The sequence below is a fragment of the Daldinia caldariorum genome (genome assembly GCF_022478825.1).
Source record: "Daldinia caldariorum strain CBS 122874 unplaced genomic scaffold F4812scaffold_3, whole genome shotgun sequence".
In the NCBI taxonomy this organism is placed as follows: Eukaryota; Fungi; Ascomycota; class Sordariomycetes; order Xylariales; family Hypoxylaceae; genus Daldinia; species Daldinia caldariorum.
The window spans coordinates 876,422-892,976 of NW_025953039.1; the positions used below are offsets into that span (position 1 = coordinate 876,422).

A 16,555-nucleotide genomic window follows, 5' to 3' on the forward strand; every position below is an offset into this window, starting at 1 on the left:
TTGACAGAAGAAGTGTAGCGCCGTTCCGATAATTATTGATCCATCATATATTCTGTTCAAGCGGAAATAGGAGAGAGATTGCATCGGCTAGTTGGTTGATTATCTACCTAAGATAAGTAGCATTCAAACCCGGAGCCGTAGAACGAAAAGAAAGTTAATTGAATTGACCTGAGATGACAGCTCTTATATCATGTCTTTTCGGATTACTTAAAAGCTGAGGAAATAAGTAGAGACATAAAATAGACTTGGTTCAAGCTTAGTACGAAAGCTTTGTGCAATTTAGCTGATGAAACCTGTGGGATGGACCTCCGTAGTGATTATGTCAAAGGCCGGAATCATTCCGGCCATGGCCGGTTTTCACCGGGCTTGGTGGCTCCACTTTTCCCACTACCAACCGGGGATAAGGTTAGGCTTCATCCTCCTAATAAATTTCAGTTACGTAACCCAAACAATCGGATGAGAACTATTCTTTGCTGTATGATATATATCATTATACCAAGTAATGGATGGGTTACTCCATGATCGTGATCACTAACGATTCAATGTTGACCGCTTATTGAGAAAACAAAGGCATAACTCATATAGTAATACGTTGGCTAATACTATATACTGCTCGTCATAATGTAGATGATTGGTGAGATCCTCTTATCTCGTCCTGTTGAACAACATTACCTGTTTGTAATCAACTCATCAAGGGTGGAGGGGTTGTAGAAACTGTTAGTGGGTTTAAGAGATAGATAAGTCGAAACTTTAATTTGCTCACTCACTTTGGTGAGATAGAGATAAGAAGGAATTGCACCAGCGTTACGAAATGTGTCAAGTACAAGACCCGACTTCGCTCTTAGCATTATGGCCGGAACTGTTCCGGCCATGAGGTTAAAGGGAATGAGGATCGGTGGGTTGGGTGTTGAAATCCGGTCTCGCTTGAGGCCGGAATCGTTCCGGCCACACACGTGTAAACAGGGCCCCGGAGGTCCTAGAACTTAGTCGATCGCCAACTCCGCATCCTGCTGTTGAGGCCGGAACTGTTCCGGCCACCGTCTATATTAGCACGCGAATCTGACCGCTACTCAAATCAAAGGCCTCATCTCCCATACCTCAAGCTTTCTTTGGAGTCCACAAACTTGCTTACACAACGCCTATAAATCGTTCAAGTCATATCACTTCAAAATCCCCCAACATGTTCATTCCCAAGTCATCCTTCGAAGTCCTAGAAGACACCAAACCTAATGATGTCTCTCTTCCTGCCTTCATGGTCTCAACAACTCGGGGTTTCTTGGCACGAATGGATCCTATCGTGACACTCCCTCCCGAGTTCGAGTCGATCGAGACTCTACTCCAAGCAATGCCCGTACGGACTCAGTCAGGCAATCCTGGGCTACTTGCTACTGGCCAGCTAGGTGATGCTGTACTGCAAGACCTCCCAGATCTGACTGAGCAGGTCGAGAAATACCGTGATAACCTCCCCATGATGAACGCTTTATATCGCGACTACTCTTTTCTTGCGTCGGCGTTCTTGCTGGAGCCTTGTCACATGAGGTTCGTCAAGGGTGAGCCATATGGATTAGGGAGACCCTTCCTTCCAGCCCAACTCTCGCGGCCTATTGTCCGCTGTGCCGAGCTGTAAGTATTTATAACTATGGCCGTACCACTTGGAACTTTACTAACTCCGTATAGTGCTGGCTTTAAACCCTTCATGGAGTACGCAGGCTCATATGCCCTGTTCAACTATCGTCTCCAAGATCCAGAAGCCGGTCTCGAGTACTCCAACTTGCGTCTCATTCGGGCTTTCGAGCATGGTCTAGACTCTAGCTCGTCCGAAGCTGGCTTTGTACTAGTACACATCGACATGGTGAAGAACTCGGGTCCCTTAGTTAGCGGTACAATGTCATGCCTGCGCGCTCTCGACAACGCGGAGACTGTCTCAGCCCAGCAGCAGAGAATTGCATTCAATGAGGGCCTGCGCACCATCGTAGACGCTATGAAAAAGGTCAACGGCGTCATGGAAACAATGTGGATGAAATCCAAGCCGCGATCGTATACCAGTTTTCGCACCTTCATCTTCGGCATCACATCTCAGTCCATGTTCCCCAATGGCGTCGTTTACGAGGACGTTAATGACGGTAAACCCATGAGCTTCAGGGGTGAAAGTGGGGCAAACGACACCATGATTCCGTTGATGGACAATTTTCGTACGTATCAAGAAACTTCCCACTTCTGTTAAAGACATCTTATCTTAACCAAAGATAAAAAAATAACTTCATATTTGATGGGCGACGTTTACTAACTCCTAGATATAGTTCAGGTCGAAATGCCAGACACGCCTCTCACAGAAATCCTTAAGGACTTCAGGGATTACCGACCGAGCAATCACCGCCAGTTCCTTGCTGAAGTGAAGAAGTGCGCAGAAGAGTTACATGTGAAGGATTTTGCCCTAGCTCTTGGTATCGAGCATAAACCAGAAACAGAGAAAGAGGACCTGGAACTAGTAAAGGAGTCCCGACGACTTTGGATCGACGCTCTAAACCAGGTTCGTGACTTCAGGTGGCGACACTGGTGTTTTGCTCGCGAGTACATCCTGAAACAGACTTCGCACCCCACGGCCACGGGAGGCAGTCCGATAGTAACCTGGCTTCCGAATCAGCTCCAGGCTGTCATGGAGGAGATGACGGAGATTGCTGACAATGTCGGTGGGCGAACTGGTCCTATGGAACTTGGACCTGAGCATCGGGATATTATGGACCTGGTTGACAGGCAGAAGCAAAGCCTGCAGAAGGAAGTAGAAAAGTACTGCAAAGAACGCGGTATAAGCACTTATTAATATGTGTATACCTCGCATGTATTCTTGGCCCTTGAGTGCGTATAATATTAACTGTAGCTAGCTTTTATAGTGGTGCGAAAGAAAGAAAGAATTTACATAAGTCACATATCTCCATCACTCGGCCCATTTCTCGTAGTCTGGGAAATACCGCTCGTGGATACGTCCAGCATAGTCTAGAAGCACGGGAAACTCTTTAATGTCCTGGCGAGACTTGGGTCCGCTGAAACAAAGTATCGCGGTTAGCACAGGTCATACTAAGGATAAGGGGTATTGTACACTTACGCAGTGGAGATCCAAGCAGCCACGATGAAGCCAAAGAGGCACGCGTCCGCTTCCGTCGGTTGTTCTCCCCCGAGTATCCAGAACGGCTCCTTGTCACCACCTTTACTACTAGATCGCGACGTTACGACTATACCATACCAGTCAGTTTTTGTACTAGGTACCAAGCGTCGAGAATGAAGTCTTCAATCAAAGTAGCAAGGGGTTATGTTTTTCTGAAAGTTACTCACGCTGCGCACCGATTGTCTCCCAAATCTCGTGCCTAAACTCTTCAATCTCCTTTGCGGTAAACCGGCCGGTGCCCTGGCCGTGTAACGTGGCGGCGATGGAGCGATAAAGTAAAAAGCCCACAATGATGCGCATGGGATACGGGACTGACCATAGGATAGTGTCTCTTTTGTCGTAGTAGTGCTGGATCCAATGCTCCCAATTCTATTGCACACGGTCAGTACGATATTGGAAAGTCATAGGAGCCACGCAGATAGACATGAGGGAAAAGAGGCTAACATACTTCGAAAAAGTATAACTTCTCCTCCAGCAAGGCTTTCACCGCTAGGTCTTGTAACTTTTTCGACGGGTCTAGCCCGGCGCTCAGATCCGGGAGCACACCCCACTCGGTCAGGGTCTTAGCGATGAGGGTGCTGTCGCCGAGTTGAACTTTTTGCTCCGAACTGTTCCTTTTCCCACCTTGCAAAGGCGATGCGGATAGATCACGGCATTCTATATACGGGATCTTGCCTTTGGGCCCTACCCTAGGCGAGCCAACATCTGTCTTGTAGCGCACGCCCCCGAAGCGCAATCGCGCTTCTAATTTGATAACAAACGGCGACCATATGTACTTCCCGGTTTCTTTGAATCCGCGGAAGACGGTTATATCCAGGTTTGCGTCGGTTTCCTGGGTAGCCATGATGACGAAGTGGAATAAATTTGAGATAACAGGTACCTAAGCTAGAAATAACGGTGCTGTGTTGGTCTAATGAATAATAGTAATTATTGTACCAAGGTGTCGAGAAACAATGGGACAAGCGACATTGATCTTCAAAGCCATAGGCATGTACGTGTATTTAAAGAAGTCATCCAAATTCATTTTGTAATAGTCTTTAATATTCATAGTATGGGCAAGATGGCGAAATCATACCAAAAGGATGATTTGATATGCCGGTCTGGACTCGTACATTAGTCAGAAGCGGACAAACGCACATTTCGGACAAGGCCACGATGCCGGCTGAGAAATACTGCTTATAAAATCAAGATGTTTCTACCTTTGGCGCATGGGTACAGCTTATATCCCTACTAGCGTACTACAAGAGTATTATGATATCTTGAATACACTTGACGTTTTTTCTAATGCGGCAGCGTCCATATCAGCGTCCAACTCACCAGCGCCAGGTAGGTTGTGTTATTTGTTATTAGACACATTTGGCTAACACCGAAAGAGTATGGAATAACGGAGATAAGCGGCATTTGAAACCAGATATTGGCCAATAACAAGCGATGTCTCTATTCCATCTGTGGGCCCTCGGCCGTAAGCACTTCGGCATTTTCCCCAGGTATTCGAACAGAACGGATCTAACCCAAGGCTTTACAACTTCCAGGGACAATATCTTAAAAAATCTTATACTACTTGTGTATATCTCCTTCTAGGAGTAACACGCTAGGAGGTATCTACACGGTAAATTGTATTGATACGTCCGAAATATCTTATCCCCTAATGTTATCAGACCGACAACCCCGCCGACGTCGAAGGCCGGCTTTGTCTTGCATCGAGTGCCGCCGCCGCAAGATCAAGTGCAATCGGACTGAACCATGTAGACATTGTGTATCTGCCAAGCTAAAATGCATCTACAAAGTCTATAATGATGAACCTGTTAACCAATTTCCGCTCAGACCCGGAGTTTCTCCTCTAGAGTCGTCAAGTTCTTCAAGTCATGCACCTTCGCCCTCCACAAGCCAAGCACAGGAGCTTGGTGCCACTAGGCCAACATCGGAACATGACGCAAACGCCGCGGGATTTCAGGTAGTAGAGCCATGGGCTGGCGCCGTACTTGGATGTTCCTCTAAGGGAAGCCAGAATGACGGGCCAAACACCATCATCCTCGGTCTTGACCGTAGCAGCATCCAACCACATATACCTACGCCAGAAGCGGATTCAGGTGCTGCGGATACGCCTCAGCGGGGCCAGAATGCCTCTAATAAGTCTTCGGTACCTAGTTCCATTACTGGCTTATCAGAAAATGGACGTGATATACTTGCGCGTCAGCTTGGGTTAAAGGACTCGCAGATAATTCTCAATAAAACGAGAGTCTTGGGCTGGACTTTAAGACTAGGCATAACCCAAGAGGTAGAGGCCATATTCCTATAATATTTCTTTTCTCTTTCACTAATCACATCCCAAGTTTACGCCTATAGTTTCCTGCTATGTTGCAGCTGCCAATGCCGCCAAGGGAACTATGCCCCAAGATACTGAGAAAGGGGCCCTGTATGCCCAGATATGGGCTCTGCTCCAGAAATGTAAAAACATAGGAAGAAGTATCAAACTAGGGCGACCTAGTAGGTGGCTCTCCTACCCTAATTTCGATCTTGCACCACCACCGCGGGAGGTTGCGGATGCTATGGCAACATTATACTTTCAATCATTTGAGTCCACACACAGGATAATTCATCCACCCACCTTTTGGGAAGAATATCAGAGATTTTGGGACCACCCAGAGACTGTGACGACTAGCCTACGCCTGAAAACCCTTCTTGTAATTGGCATAGGATCAAGTGTCTCTGACCATACAGAAAGCAATCCGGGATTTCGAAATACAGTTCATCAGTGGGTATATGCTGCCCAGATGTGGCTCTCTGGCCCCCTCGAAAAAGATCGTTTAAATGTCACCGGGATACAAATTTTTTGTCTAGTTATTCTGGCGCGGCAAGTCTTCTCGATCGGTGGCGATTTAGTCTGGGTGTCCTCAGGGTCACTCATGAATATGGCAATGCAAATAGGCTTGCATCGCGACCCCAAGCATCTGCCAAGAATGTCCATCTTGCAAGCCGAACTACGCAGAAGATTGTGGGCCACTATACTTGAGATAACTGTGCAGTCGTCTCTAGACTCCGCGATGCTGCCTAGAATATCGTTAGATGATTTTGACACGGAAGCGCCCTCAAACGTCAATGATGATGAACTAAAAGAGACGACTATGGCCTCGCCGCCTCATGCGAAAAGTATTTACACGTCAACGTCACTACAACTTATTCTACTCGACTTACTACCGATACGTCTTAGGATCTTACAGCTTCTGAACGGCTTGCATTCCGAACTTTCTTACGTGGACACTCTAGCTTTGAGTTCAGAGCTCACTGATAAATATCGCTCGTATAGAACATTTATACGAGATAGCGAAAAGGCTGGCGTGACACCATTTCATCGAAACCTACTGGACAACCTAGTACGGCGATTCTTAATACCCCTCCATTGCCCCTTCGCTGGGGAGGCGCGAACGAATCCCTTATTTTACTACTCGTTGAAAGTTACGGTAGATTCAGCGATGACTCTTATTTCACCCGAGCCTGACGAAGGGTTCTCCCGTCTTATGTCAACTGGCGGAGGTATGTTTAGAGAGGCATTCAGATCTGCCATGATCGTCATTACTCGTGAGCTTTTGACCCAAATAGAGGCCCAACGTAGCGAAGGGATCGGCCATCGCAATTCCCAGGATGTTGAAACCTTCAAGAAAGCAGTGAAAGAAATGACTGCTTTATCAATAGAACGGATCCGACAAGGCGAGACCAACGTCAAGGGGCCGATGTTTCTCAGCATGATCATGGCTCAGGTAGAAGCCATAGAAGAAGGAATCCCTTGCGATCTTAGAGTGGCACAAAGTGCGAAAGAGAGCCTGGAATTGTGCGTTAGCTTGCTAGAAGAACGAGCAGGCACCGTGTCCTCGCCGTGCCCTAGCAACATCGGACTAACGCCGAATAGTCTGGACCCTGGATACGGCATGGATTTAGATTTTGACTTCGAGTCTTTGATGACAGATTCGATATTTACTTGATGGTTTGACTTGCTTAGATGTATACCCAGCATATCTCTATTTTTTCATATCTAATAAAATTCATTGGTGGTTTGCCCTCTAAACCATCGTATAGCATGGTCCTGGATTAACTCTTCGCTTCCCATCTTCCACCTTCGAATGAACAAGAGGGTCTCGGTTTAGACCCCGCCCCCAGCCTTGGGTAGAAATGTCATAGGCAGATCCAAATGGAGAACTGCAGGAGAAGCGCTGTCGCTAATAACTCCTGTGATGCCCTCCGGGTGGAAAATATGAGAAATACTGAAAGAGAAACAACTACACTACCGTACCTATATCGGCACAATCCATACTTGCAGTTCTTACTTGCAGTTCTCACCTACGGCATTTTAGGCGTTTGCGCAAGTATCAGCTGTTTACAACTATGCAGCAGTGACTTTCGCCTCATGGCTCGCGTTTACGATATGTTTTAAAGATCAATCAAGAAAAAAAAGTCATTATCGGGATCACACTGGCTGTTGCGTTGGTATAATATACCATAAAGCTTTAGGCAGGCATTCATAAGCGTAGCAATTATCTACCTCTAACTAGGTAGTTCATAACGACTAATAAGCGACCGCTAAGTTGCTAGAATAGAATAGAAGGGAGTTCTGGGTACACACTGACCAGCTCGGCCTGCCTATAATTATCTGACAACTACCCTTACGAAATGACACTGACGATCTCCAATCCTCAAATTATCCGATATCCTCGGCTCCCCCCAACTATCTAATGCTTGGTTGCGAAACCAACCTTCGGAGCATGATCAGTGTCATCAAAGACAACAAAGGCGCTGTTGAGAGTAACGACGCCAAGGATAGAGAAGTCAAATGTGTCGTCCGGCTGTATGCCGCTGAGACAGTAGTTGTCTACCTTGAGAACATCGCCAAGGTTCAAATACTTGGGCGGAATAGTGAGGGTGGCATCACCAATGCCGATGACGAACGGGGGAAGCTTTGCATCGCATGCGACTAAACTTATTCCGAAGTAGACCTTGCTTCCTGAAACCATGCTGATCCACGCATCAAACAAATGCCGCTGCACCAGGTTCAGCGAAGTGCCAGTATCGACAACAGCATTCCACTTGGTCGAGTTGAATTTCCCATCGCCAATCGAGTACCCGCTCGGCGTGATCATCCAATATCCCCGGCTGGAGTCGACATCGGCGTAGATAAGATTACCGGTATACATGCTCTTGTTGACGTAGCCAAAGTTGTACACACCCTCTATCTCCAATGTTAGCTCATGACTAGGACGGTGTCTTTAGATGGAATGGAAGGGACTTACTCCCGCCTGGTTGTAGATCGGCTGTAAAAAGGGGGGCGTCAAGGGACGGCTTCATGTTTTCGAACCAGGTCTTCTGCTGTTTAGGCTCGATCGAGTTGCCATTACCAAAGCTTAAGCCTACAATTCCGTCGAGATTTAGGGTTTCCATGTCGTCCAACCAGTTCTGAAGACCAACGGCTTGTTCCTTCACCGTAAAGCCACCGATTGTGACATTGTCGGTGTAGACGGGGCCGGAACAGTGGGTTTGATCGCCATAGGTAACATTAAACGTATAACCGTCTAACTTCTTGGCGGTTTTGCTCTTCTCGGGCCGGTAGCAGTGGTGAGCCTTGCAGTTGGACCCCGTTGAGTCATTCCCAAAGAACCAGAAGTCAGAGGAGCCAGTGTCGAAAATTACGCCAATCTCTTGCACCGGGCTGCCTATTGACACGGAAACTTGGTAATCCCATGAATTACCACCCGGGTGGGAGTTGGAGTTGGCAGTGACACTGCCCTTTGCACGCTTCGTCAAAGCGGTGACTTCTCGCACACCCTCTTGCAACTCCAGAGGTAGGGGTTTGCCGTATTTCAGGTAGGTTCTGGCAACTGCAAGCACGGGATGCTCAGCCTTGATGATTTGTTCGACGGAAAAGTGGCCAGTGCTAACGTTGGCAGTAGCTGGGTCGAGGCCAGGTACAAGTGCAGCGACAGCAAAGCTGACGCCCGCTGCCAGAGCCAGAATTGCGCGACCAGACATCTTGGAAATGCGAAACGAGGCTGTTATTGGATAATAAATATCGATTTTGGGGATTCAAATGACCGAACGACCGAGAGAGAAGTCTGCGAAAGGTGGAAACGAAGTGACTTGTGCAGAACGTAGAGGTAATTATGAACGGAGAAGGTAGGTTAGGTACCTATTAAATATTTTATGCCTGGACGGTGTTCTTTCCACATAAATTTCTTTACGCCTTGTGCGTTGAAAAGATGGATGCCTGGGTGGTTGCCGGATTCCCTAACAGTGACTTGAAATTCCTAACGTTAAGCTAGGTACAAGTAGGTAGGTACCTAACGACAAACAAAGAATATGACAACCAAATCTGAGAAGGCAATAACTGGCAGCAGGCAGTGGAAGAAATGGAATGTGCTCACACATTAACGGCAGGTAGCTAAATAATTCAAGACGACCTATTTAGTAACTCCTAAAACCAGACCCCTTGAATATTAAGCCAGTTCATAGGCGAATATCAACTGCATATTCCTGCACCTGCCGTGCAAGGAGCTCTGAGGCAGGTCTAGATAAGGGAATGCACGTCGACATGCAGGCCCCTCTAAGGCAGATACAATTTTGCATTGAAGATGAGAAGCGATGCTACTATCAAGGTACTTAGGTACCAACCTTCTAGACACTTAGTAGTGCAACATCTAAACAGTCCACGAGCTTAACGTAGATAAATTAGCTTAATTACTTCTCTACATCCGTGGCCAGCTCAGGGTAACAAAAACCTTCCGATCGTAATGAGCACATTGGAAAAGGGGGGTTCACGAGGGCTCCGTACACCAGTACACCACCGGTGGGGAAAAATTGTTCGAATGAGCTGGCATAACGACATTACTCCTCAACAATCCGCCGATAACTCTGTTTAAAAGCAACTCAAGTGATTTCAGGTTATTATTCCCAGTTGTTATTAATAACATCAACGATAACCCCATGATCCTCGTGCTGCTTCAAGCCGGACACCACAACAACGCCAACAACGCCCTCAACCCCTTTAACTCGAACTGCAGCAATATGGGTCAACAACTTGATTCGCCAGGGAGCATTTAAAATCGATCGAAATTCATTAGAAGTTTGCTTACTAGGTACCCCGCCGCCATGGATTGCGTACTTTTCCGCCTGCTCGGGACTCATTCCGAACTTAAGCCTGAAAGCCTCCTCGTCGGCCGCATACTTGCAGTGTTGGAACCACGTGCTCGCACCAAATCTAAGCACGGTGTTCCGCTTCCTCTGCACCCAGATCTCATTGTCCGGCGCCGTGCCGGAGCCCACGGCGGCCTGAAACAAGACCTGCCCGCTTGCTAGCGAGATAGAGATCAACGTGGGTTTCTGGGAAGAGAACGGAAGCAGTCGTGCGTAGAGCAGATGCCCGAGTTCCCAGGCGTCTTCTGCGGTGAATGACTCCAGGACGAAAGAGTCGCAGGTGGCTTTTACTTCTTCTGCCTATGGAAATAGGTAAATTAGCAGGTTAACCAGTCTATTGCTCGTGATAGGTGTGATCTTACGTTATTAGGCGGGCTGGGAATTGGTGAAGGTGAAGCAAGGTTTTCCTGAGCAGAAAGGACTGCTCGGAGTCCACTGCCGACGGCTTGGTCACGGCGACGGAGGGCTTTTTGTGCCATGATATATACCAAGATTGGTTGCGGAGTAAATTGAGAGTTGGTAGAGGTAGGTAAGTAATAACCTATACTAAAACCTCCTGAAGTTGATGAATTTATATTGGTCTAGTTACCTACCAAGGTAGGTACTTGGTCTATATAAATCAACAAGACACTACCTTTAGCGTGAGAAGACGATCTTTTAGAATGGAGTTACTCCGCCTCTAGCTTAGCCGGAGCCGTTATTGGACGATGTTACTACGTAAAGACATAGCACGTTTTCGGTCCGATGAGCACATACTAGCCAATCAGGTCAATAATAAGCTTTTCTACATCCCAGAAAGGCAATATTAACAGTTACGGCTTATGATTGGCCTCTTATAGACGTCGTGATCTTCATCTTAAAACTCCCTATGTATTTCCTAACTTTGTGCATAATTAGGATCGTATTCCATATATAGCAGCAAAGTGATACTTACCGTGAGGTAATTCAACTTTCATCCTTGGCGTGGGGTTATGCTAGAAATCTATGACGATGGCGGCGGAGTTACCGAAATGGATCAACCCCTAGGAACCAAGAGTTTATCAAGAAGTTATTCTGTCAGAATACATTCAGTAGAGCTGGGGGAAGTTACCTAGGTACTTAAGGTACTCGACAGTAACGCAAAGGAAAAAGAAGAAAAAAATGGCGTCGTTAAGGCCGGCTTGTCACATTTCCCTCACAGTGCCGCGCCAGATTCCTATGAGTGGTAATACCACTCATGTCAGATAGACTGTAATAGCAATTGTGCTATTAAGAAATACACTTTTGGCTCAGCGATGTGTCTGTCAATTTCCGTCTCGACCCTAAACTAGGTAGCGCCGGTGCTGAACTAACCCCAGAAGAAGGACGTCAGGGCTGGCAGGGCTAGTCACGACTCAGGGTACGCCCCTGTCGATACCCACAAAAGCTTTGCTGCATGGATTTATTTACCAAGATCTTCTTTAAGCCGCAAGGAGATTTGATAGAGAGGGTATGTTGAATCTTAGATAAGTACCTAGAACCTATCTGATGTCACCCAGGAGCATTGGGCCTCACTCTCCAGAAGTTGGCGCAAACGCGCACTGATGTGTAAACTTTGATCCCGAAGCAACAAGCAATTTCTCCATTTACCTCTTACTCCTCGAGGCTGCGAGCGTTGTCAGCTGCCGGGTGCCTAACCCGCGGGTCGATGCAGTGAGGCGTTCTGCAACTAGGTAGCTTAGTCGACGCCAGAAGACAATGAAATCCAAGCACAAGCCTCCCCATGCCATGCCATGCATGTAGAATGTTAAATTAGGGTGATGGCTGATTGGATGATTACTCTTCACATTATGTTAACAGCCAATGAGGTCTGCAGTAGTCAATATGGTCCCGGCTGATTTGTTTTAACATTTTGCTATTGACCAATTCTGTGGCAGAATTTACGCCTTGTTTCAACGCATAGGGCCATGAGGGCGACTGAACTTTGAGGATGAAAATGATAAGCAAATGATTTGGCTTAGGAAGAGATGGCTATATACCTACCTAGGTATACAACTAAAACTTCCACCATCTTCAACTTATAACTTTCTTTTCTACATCATCAGCATTTATAGCTTCATCATAAATATTCAACTGAAGACCCTTACTCATGCGACACATAGCCTGCTCAACAAGCCTTCTTGATTATACTTGCTAGCCTTTCGCGTCCAGCTCCCATCTTGTAGGTCATGGAGTCCGAACATCTCATAAGTCAAAGGGAGACTCCCGTTTCTGAGCAATTATGGCTCGAATGGAAGGATTTCATATACGAGGAATATATTGTCAATGATCGTGGAATACAGGAAGTATTCGACATTCTAAAGGAACGAAACCCTCAAATAACGTGTGTATATTACTTTGCATTTAGGCGCTGTCATCTCTATTGATTCAATCCGCTAATTTATCCTAGAATGAGTCAATATCGCGCCAAACTTAAGGACTGGGCCTTTTGCAAAAACTTATGTGCTGAAGACTGGCGGTACGTTAGCCGTTCGATCCAAAACAGAGCATCCCAAGCCAAGGGCACTACTGTAATACTCTCTGGGAAACGGCTTCCTCAAAGCAAAGTGAGAAAACAAACAAACCGCCATAAGGTTGTAACCCTTCAAGGGAAATTCGGACCCCGTAAGTTATTTTCCATACATACCTACCTAAGTTATCTACCTATTATGGACATATTCTGACAAGCTACTAGCTCCGAGTCCAGAACCTCCCAATGAAGACGTCCCCCTTTTTTCCTCTGCACTCCTCGGGCTGCTTCCCCTGTTATGGCCGTGGATTGTGCATGGCCAAGGAATCTTCCGTGGTTCCAATTCTGCGAAACTATATTGCCACAGCTCATTTCTATATTGGCGACTACAGGAAATGAAACAGGAGAGGAGATTAAATCGAGGTCTCGGAAAAAAAGAGGGCGCGAAATACGTCAACTCAATAGACATATGGTTTGGGCTACCTTCGAGGTGCTCATCCGACAAAACATGAATATTGTGATAGGCTCTGATGAGCTCTTTCAAACTCTCTTACTAAACAAGAGCGTCGACCGTATCGCAGGCTATTTTGACGACCTCATTCCCCCTACTTTTCCCGACGAAAACGTGAGGCGAGCGGTCATCTTAACAAGTGGGACGCGCCACGAGATACAAAAAGTATTGAGAATTATTATGTTCTTGACATCAAACAATTTGATTCTCGACGATCTTAGGCCTACCTTTGTTCTCAAGGATGCTCAGGCGCTTGTGGATATATTTCGGATGTCTGGGCTGATTGAAAAGCACGCACTCTAATCTAGCAGACTGGAATCATTGGCATGATCTAGACAAATGGCTTGTCTCGCCCTTATTTCTCTCAATAAAAAGCGGCAATGAATAGACGATAAAAGCGCTTCTAGATCTGGGATTCAAGTCCGACGGACACTCTCTCAAGGCCGCCATCTCAAGAGGCCTATCATATAGTTTGATTACTAGGCTTGCAGAACACTGCACGGATGTCAACGCCTTAGAAGCTGTCGATATGAAACTACACGACCCACCAATCTATCTAGCTGCTGAGCGTGGAAGATTAGACTTGGTGAAATACTTATTAGATGCGGGAGCAGAATTGAATGTTGGTGGAAGCTGGGTTGTACGCGAAAGAACACTCGGGAAACTGATAGTATCCAAAAATCATGACATTCTCTATCTCTTACTTCACCATGGGATCGACATGAAAAGCACGCCAGAATTTACGGGACATGTGACCACAGCTTTGTGTTTAGCTGTTATGCAAGGCTATATTGGAATTGTTCGTCGTCTTCTCGCATGCGGTGCTGACCCCAACGTTAGGGAAGGATTCCCTACGCAAAGCTTTACTATCACCGCCATTGATACAGCTGTATTAAATGGACGTCTTGATATCATAGGGCTTCTACTTGGGTCCGGAGTTGTTACAGAAGGCCCGCGACAGTTCCTGTATATTTCAGCAGTTCATTTTTGGGGGCATCGAGGCTATTCAGCGACATTAGGCTTTATAATGTCACAAATGACACAAATAAAGTGGACTGCAGAAGACTTTTTGATATTAACGGATGTCGAAGACAGGAAATACCATACCAATAAAATTTCGAACATCTCTTCGTTTGAGTTTGATCCATTTAGAATCGAACCGTTACGTCGCAGTTACCTCCTTTTTCTTCAAGTAGCTTATCGCGAAATGTTAAGAGCAATACGAGGAATGCAAGAAATGTTATTGAATATTAGCAAGCCCATTGAGGATGGACAGCCCCCCATTCCACCTACGTCCATTAGACCTCAGGTCGCAGCCCAAGATCTTCACCTATCTCAGACACAAATCGACCCTATGGAAGAAGCAAACTTGTCTGGCATAGAGATGTTGCAAAGTGTTGAAGCGGCCGAGGACACGTCGAATACTCCTCTGCCTAGCATTGATTTTCCGGAGAGCAATTCCGCCGGTGTTCAGTTGGGACCACATGATATAGATGAAGAGGAAAGGGACAGAAATCAGCTGATTTTAGACGACATGCTAGGCGTCAGGGAAGCGCCATTCGAACCAATAGAGTGGATATGGTAGAGCTTAGGGATCAAGACATATCAGACTGGATGATAGTAAACACGATATGATGGGTTTCATTCAATGCAAAGCTTTTCCACTTACATCTCTATCTTGGGGTTCTAAGTTGTAACGTCTTTCAGTTTCCAGGTTATCTTGGAATGCCTATGTGTTTGAAGTTATTTTACACTTATTTTGACATATAATATTCACAAAAACGTTTCTTCAAGTTAGGAGCACTATGTCCGAACTCTGAACAGGCTGACAGGTCGTCGTCCGAATAGGAGGGTGATCGATACTAGCATTTGGGCATTATTATTGGATGCATCCTCAAAATATGTAGGCCCTTGGAGTTCCCCCTATTTCATGACCAACGAGGCATCCAAACCACAACCACCCCTTTTTCGTAAGCTACAGATCTATTCCACTACAAAAAGGATGATAGTAAAAACATCCCATATAAATATATTCTCACGACTCCAGCCTCTACACTTTTTCGTAAACTCTAGGATAATTAAACAAAACATAGGTACCTTAGGCACATTTTGCCGGTATGATACTTAGGTAGCCATGCCACCATTCTTTGGTAAGAAAATGAGATTGGAAACTCCCCAGAAGTGGCAAACTTCAAAGCATTATTTTATAAGGCCGACCACATCTCAGGAAATGCTATGGCAAGAGTTTATTCGACGCCGCTAATTTTCCTGGATTACGTAGCTGAGGCAATCAAGGAGGTGCGAGACTCTGAAAACCTTCCACCCTTCTACGATGCAGAGGCAAATGAATATATGGCGGTTTTGATCGACGAGGCATCAGATCAAGGCGGGGACAGTATGTAAACTGAGGGAGATGGCTTCTTCTTCTTCTTTACATACCATACTGTACAAGGGGCTATTACCAGGCAGTTTTGGCTGAAAGATGCCGTGTTACTTATCCGCAAGGTTACAGACTTCGACGAGTGCGAATGCTGCCAGGAGTGGGTTCCTTCATTGCGCAAACAACATAAACATGCCTTCTTTATCACCAGACGTGCCGATGACGAGGAATATCTCCGGTTCTACCTGTCCCATGACGTGCCATTCAAATACTGGTTCTAAGGGGAGGCGGTATACAATGGTGCTTGAGAAGTGGTTCGAGAGTTCTTATGACCTTGTGGGAGAGTCGATCCACTCGCGAGCCTGCGTCCAGTTCCAATATGGCTTGGCGCAATACTGTGCTGTTTGCCGATGAGGATGGCCAGAACCTCGTGCACCCCAATACGGGGATTAGGCCCCCCGAAACTTGAGGAACCGTTTGACGAATGGAATAGGTTACATCACAACTATGCCGGACGAAGATTAGCGAGAGATAGGTACGTGACTCTCTACTCCTATGGATCTGCTATGGCAGAACGATGGCTTTCCCAGAGCTTGCCAATCCCTTAGATCCCCCCTTGGCGACATGCGGCGGGCTCGGCTTCTGCTACCAGGGCACTAATTATTGCCTAGAAGCGGAGGCTTAATATGAGCATGGCGAGATTTATAACGAGCTAGTAGCCGTCATGTCATTTCGCCAATATACTGTGCAACTCAGCGCGACGGGTAGTACCCGTCGCGCATCTGTCGAAGAATTGCGCATGCTTGTGTCTGCGCCACAGCATCGCCGTTTCTCGTTAGAAGTCGCTAGAGAGGT

At 46.5% G+C, this 16,555-nt stretch overlaps 6 protein-coding genes across 6 annotated transcripts; 3 read left to right on the forward strand and 3 right to left on the reverse strand.

The window, feature by feature from the left end:
- The first annotated feature begins 1,002 nt into the window (after positions 1–1,002).
- Positions 1,003–2,936, forward strand: F4812DRAFT_417715 (indoleamine 2,3-dioxygenase family protein). The gene is made up of 3 exons (XM_047933195.1): positions 1,003–1,623; positions 1,678–2,192; positions 2,301–2,936. The coding sequence occupies exons 1-3, from the start codon at positions 1,181–1,183 to the stop codon at positions 2,819–2,821; spliced, it is 1,479 nt and encodes a 492-aa protein (XP_047792787.1). The 5' UTR covers positions 1,003–1,180; the 3' UTR covers positions 2,822–2,936.
- Positions 2,757–4,189, reverse strand: F4812DRAFT_267471 (putative glutathione S-transferase). The gene is made up of 4 exons (XM_047930860.1): positions 3,612–4,189; positions 3,331–3,532; positions 3,104–3,230; positions 2,757–3,041 (listed from the first exon to the last, which is right to left on the reverse strand). Exons 1-4 carry the CDS (start codon positions 4,005–4,007, stop codon positions 2,936–2,938), a joined length of 831 nt encoding a protein of 276 aa, XP_047792788.1. The 5' UTR covers positions 4,008–4,189; the 3' UTR covers positions 2,757–2,935.
- A 424-nt stretch (positions 4,190–4,613) lies between these two features.
- Positions 4,614–7,517, forward strand: F4812DRAFT_267491 (uncharacterized protein). Its single transcript, XM_047930861.1, has 2 exons — positions 4,614–5,441; positions 5,497–7,517. The coding sequence occupies exons 1-2, from the start codon at positions 4,812–4,814 to the stop codon at positions 7,141–7,143; spliced, it is 2,277 nt and encodes a 758-aa protein (XP_047792789.1). The 5' UTR covers positions 4,614–4,811; the 3' UTR covers positions 7,144–7,517.
- Positions 7,518–7,887: 370 nt separating this feature from the next.
- F4812DRAFT_456484 (acid protease) lies at positions 7,888–9,181 on the reverse strand (the record flags this gene model as incomplete). The annotated part of the gene is made up of 2 exons (XM_047936995.1): positions 7,888–8,384; positions 8,446–9,181. The coding sequence occupies 2 exons, from the start codon at positions 9,179–9,181 to the stop codon at positions 7,888–7,890; spliced, it is 1,233 nt and encodes a 410-aa protein (XP_047792790.1).
- Positions 9,182–9,856: 675 nt separating this feature from the next.
- Positions 9,857–11,349, reverse strand: F4812DRAFT_267494 (uncharacterized protein). The gene is made up of 4 exons (XM_047930862.1): positions 11,277–11,349; positions 10,705–11,223; positions 10,282–10,642; positions 9,857–10,203 (listed from the first exon to the last, which is right to left on the reverse strand). Exons 2-4 carry the CDS (start codon positions 10,819–10,821, stop codon positions 10,094–10,096), a joined length of 588 nt encoding a protein of 195 aa, XP_047792791.1. The 5' UTR covers positions 10,822–11,223; positions 11,277–11,349; the 3' UTR covers positions 9,857–10,093.
- Positions 11,350–12,482: 1,133 nt separating this feature from the next.
- F4812DRAFT_469071 (uncharacterized protein) lies at positions 12,483–14,905 on the forward strand (the record flags this gene model as incomplete). The annotated part of the gene is made up of 5 exons (XM_047938841.1): positions 12,483–12,683; positions 12,750–12,964; positions 13,035–13,120; positions 13,177–13,575; positions 13,709–14,905. The coding sequence occupies exons 1-5, from the start codon at positions 12,529–12,531 to the stop codon at positions 14,903–14,905; spliced, it is 2,052 nt and encodes a 683-aa protein (XP_047792792.1). The 5' UTR covers positions 12,483–12,528.
- Positions 14,906–16,555: the final 1,650 nt, after the last annotated feature.